Source organism: Solanum tuberosum, unplaced genomic scaffold (genome assembly GCF_000226075.1).
Source record: "Solanum tuberosum cultivar DM 1-3 516 R44 unplaced genomic scaffold, SolTub_3.0 scf00414, whole genome shotgun sequence".
NCBI lineage: Eukaryota > Viridiplantae > Streptophyta > Magnoliopsida > Solanales > Solanaceae > Solanum > Solanum tuberosum.
The window spans coordinates 252,470-256,986 of NW_006239332.1; the positions used below are offsets into that span (position 1 = coordinate 252,470).

Below are 4,517 nucleotides of genomic sequence, written 5' to 3' on the forward strand. Positions count from 1 at the left end.
CTCCTATATTTTGCTCATCTACGTTTAACTTTTCCATTAATCTTGCAAAATACAATTATAAATGTTAGATAGCTTACAATTAATTATAAATCTGATCATATAAATAGTCAACATGTTTAGTAAAATATATTTAATATTAGTGAAAGTTCAATAAATAAACTCCTTCCCAATAATCTAAAGAGCAGAGCTTAAGTATTGGGGACAATATGAAGACACTTTAAGATACAATATTCACCTTTCAGGAGACTATGTTCACTTGTTTTTAGTGCATTGAAATTCTTCTGCTCGTGAAGATATGTTTAAAAGGGCTTTTTTTATGTTTCTAAATGAGAAAAATGTGAAATTTGTTCTAATTGCATGACGATATATCACTAAGTAGAAGAAGCGTGTCAAGTTTCAAAATTGTTTGACACTTTAAAAATTATTTCTTACCGGTTGTTGGTTGACAATGTTTGATGTTGTGAAAAAGTTTGATGCTGTGAAGAATTACTTGAGCTATAGAAAAAAGTGAAAAACCTACGATAAACATAGTAATTGTAATTAACTTTGAAAAAAAAATTTAATTATGGAAATAATTTTGGTTAGAATCCAAGTATGATTCAACTACCTGTTGATGTTCTTTTTTTCCAGTAAATTGTTGATTTTCTTTTTTCATGAATTATGGTTATTTTATTAAAGTAAGTTACTATGGTTAAATCTCATTAAAAGGAACTGATGATGGTGTAGAAATTTTTTTACACCGACGATGCACAAAACTTAAACTCTTGAATCATAACTCTTTTCTATCCGATAAGAAGGGTAGTAGCACAAAATTTATTTCTAAGGAATTGCCCCATAGATCCTATATATATCTATATAAGAAGAATTCATGTAACGAAGGAGATTCTTATTTGTACAAATGATACTTTGAGTTTGGAACGAGCATGAAGAGATTAACGATACTTCTTTAATTAGTTGAAAATGAATTATTAAAATAAATCAATTATAAAATAGTAGTAACTAATGATTTCGCATCTAAAAAAGCTAGAAAACTAGATTTTAAAATATGATGAAAAATAAAATATTAGGGCCCCTCTCTTAAGTTTCGCTTTAGGCCTCCAATCTTATTGAGTCGGCCCTGGCCCTGATCATATGTTAATAATTTTTTTTATTTATTTTGTTAATTTATTTCATTATAGAATATTATTAACTTACATACTTAATTATTAGTATTTCTCACTTTTCTTTCCTCTTGAAAATAATATTTATTCTTTCTATTGAGAATTCATTACATAAATTAAAAACAAAAAAATATCATGATGTTAAAGAAGTAAAATATATAAAAGACAAACGCCAATAATGTAAGGAAAATATCGACATTTAAAAAAGCCGACTTAGAATAATGGAGAGAAAATTTTAACTATTCAAAATTGGAGGAAGAAGTTTAATTTATTAAGTAAAGTTGGAGGCCGGATGCGATTTAGGCCCTATATAATAAAAATAAGCACAAGACACATCACACGTTAAAATATACAATTTAATATCGGTAACATAATTGCTTGATTGTGTAATTGAAAATTTATTTCCTCATCTTCGATTCTGAAATTGGTAATCTTGGCTTGTTTTTTCTCATAGTCATAATATAACCTTCATTGTTTGTCTCATCATCATCAACATAGTCATTGTTCTCATTTTCATCAACATAATTAGTACTAGTACTAATATTCTTCACTATTTTGATATCTTTTTTCCTCATTTCCACCACAATATTCTTAAGCCAATCCACCACTTCTAACATGCTTGGTCTATTTTCAGGATTTCCATCAGTACATTTCATGGCAATCAAGATTGTGTTCTTCAATTGTTCACGATTGAACTTTCCTTTGAGCCTAGGGTCAGCAATATGATTAAAATCACCTTTTTGTATATATGGAAGAGCCCAATGCACAATGTCACGTTTGACACCATTAGGAAGTTTTTCTAAGGGTTTTCGAGCGCTTATGATTTCAAGAAGTAATATTCCAAAACTATAGACATCACAACTCTCAGAGACTTTTCCCCACATAGCGTATTCGGGAGCTAAGTAGCCTAGGGTTCCTTTAACCCTTGTTGTTAGATGTGTAACACCATCAGGTATCAACTTAGCAAATCCAAAATCTGCCACTTTTGCTTGGAAATTTGAATCTAAAAGGACATTGCTTGCCTTTATATCTCTATGTATGATATGAGGATTTGCTTCATGGTGCAAGTAACTACAAAAATAAAATTAAAATTAATTAGATAGTTGAGAAGAATTATAAGCGGCACTACAAAAAAAAAGTATGATTCTCAGTAAAGACGTGTATATGACGACTTTCTGGGTCATCAATTAACGGATATAGAGTCAAAATTTTTATTAAAAAAATAATATGTATAAAAGTAAACACGCAAAAAATATCAAGAGAGAATTCAACATATAACAATATACATAAATTATTATTTTTATCTATCTACTCAATATAATTTTCCAGCAAAGGGCATCTATTGACACCCTTTTGGCCAGCTTGCCATGAAAAACAAGAAGGTAAAAAATAAAAAGAGTTTTCGATAGAAAAAGAGGCCGGCAATAGAAGTATTCAGATAATTAATTCAAATTCAGCGTATATAATAACTAGAGAGTCAAATAGATTTTTATGGATATACAAAACGAATATACGTGTTATCATCTAGACTCTAGTACTATTATATACTCATCCAAGTTTCAATTTGTTTTTGTCTACTACTTTTTCAAACTATATTCATGAAATTAATATTTAAGATCATAAAATTAAAAGACAATTTGGTATATTCTATGTATCTTTGTTTCAAGTCAAAATCAGACAAATAAATTAAGATCGAAGGGGTTAAGATTTGAATGCAAGTGCTTACCATAATCCATCGGCAGATCCAATAGCAATTTTCATTCTTCGTTGCCAATCAAGAAGACAATCAGCAGAAAGTGTGCCATGGAGATGAGTGATTAAGCTATGATTAGGCATATAATCATAAACAATAAGCCTTTCATCCTCACCAGCATAAAATCCTCTAAGACCTAATAAATTTTTATGTCTCACCCTTCCAAGTATCTCCACTTCTATTGCAAATTCCATTTCTGCTTTCGCACTCATTGCCTTTAGCCTTTTAACTGCTATCTAAACAATTAAACAAAAAAAAAAACATGTAATTAGTTATGAACTTCATCGCTAATCTGTCATGAAAATTACTCATAGCTAGTATAATTTTAATGATAGTAATATGTAGCTAAAGAGAATTAGTGACGGATTTTGTTGTTTAACTACTTGAAGTAGAAAAGATAGAGTTGATTGCCTCGATGCCTTTACTTGTTCGACCCCAATAAACACTTCCAAACCCTCCTTCACCAATCTTGTTATCATTATGGAAGTTGTTCGTAGCGTTAACAAGCTCTTTTAATGTGTAAATATCCCATGGATAATCCCTGTTCTTGATCTGACCACTGAATAATTTCATCACGAACGAAAAAGAAATATTTAAAATTAATTAAGCATATACATAAACATATATATGTTAATTAAAATTATTCGATGATATACCTGATTTCTAGTTTTTGATCACCACCAAAACAATTAAAACATCTCTTAAACATTATTGTTTTTGGGAGAGAAAGGAGCACAAATTAAAGGAATTATAATAGAAGAGGAACCAGCAAGAAAATGGTAGATAAATGTTGAATATATCAATGCAAATTAATGGAATGAGTCGTACGTACAAGAGAGACAAAATGGCATCCTTGGAAGTCAAGGACTTGATTTTAATTAAATTATTTGATCATGATGTTACATATATATTATTTTATTTTATTAGATTAAAAAAACACTCAAATTTAAGGGTTTTATTGTGTATTAGATCTTCAAGAAGTATATATATAGGGTGTGTTTGGTATAACAAGTTTCTTAAAATGTGGAATGATTTTCCGAGAGAAAACAAGTTTTATAAATAACTTTTGAAGTTTATTGTTTCCTTCTTACTGATCATTCAACGTCCCCAACCCCCATCTCTTGACCATTTCACTTCCTCCACCCCCGAACTCTCACTTCCCAACCCATCTCAATTCTCAACATAAGAATATTTTGCTAGTTTATATATAAATGCTTAGTGAATATTATTTTTTATTTTTTACTTAGTTATCAAACATTAGACAATAAGTAAGAAACACACTAATTTTCAAAAAAAAATATTTTCTAATAAAGCATTTTCATTCCTGCAAAATACACGTTAGTTTTATGCCATTTGATGAAATCAATTGATCGAAATATTTATTGCGATATCTGAATTTTGCTTCACATATTAAAACAATAAAACTACCTGCCTTTCAAAAGATTGTCATGCCGCCCAAATTTGCTTCAAAAGTAATTACCAACAATATTTAGTGTAATTTTATAAATAGATTCAGAAAAAACAAACTTTTTACGCTTCAAAAGTTAGCATAAAAAACAAATCTCAACTGGAAAATGAAGTTCTTTAATGACTTGCTTTAGTGT

At 29.2% G+C, this 4,517-nt stretch overlaps 1 protein-coding gene across 1 annotated transcript; it reads right to left on the reverse strand.

Moving 5' to 3' along the window:
• Positions 1-1,558: 1,558 nt before the first annotated feature.
• Positions 1,559-3,486, reverse strand: LOC102589964 (PTI1-like tyrosine-protein kinase At3g15890). The gene is made up of 3 exons (XM_015303117.1): positions 3,318-3,486; positions 2,887-3,151; positions 1,559-2,231 (listed from the first exon to the last, which is right to left on the reverse strand). Exons 1-3 carry the CDS (start codon positions 3,484-3,486, stop codon positions 1,559-1,561), a joined length of 1,107 nt encoding a protein of 368 aa, XP_015158603.1.
• Between the last annotated feature and the right edge of the window lie 1,031 nt (positions 3,487-4,517).

Coding starts and splice junctions, on each gene's coding strand:
- LOC102589964 (XM_015303117.1), bottom strand. CDS start 3,486: ATGAAATTATTCAGTGGTCAGATCAAGAACAGGGATTATCCATGGGAT. Junction 3,152..3,317: donor TAAAGGCATCGAGGCAATCA/ACTCTATCTTTT, acceptor GTTTAATTGTTT/AGATAGCAGTTAAAAGGCTA. Junction 2,232..2,886: donor GGATCTGCCGATGGATTATG/GTAAGCACTTGC, acceptor TTATTTTTGTAG/TTACTTGCACCATGAAGCAA.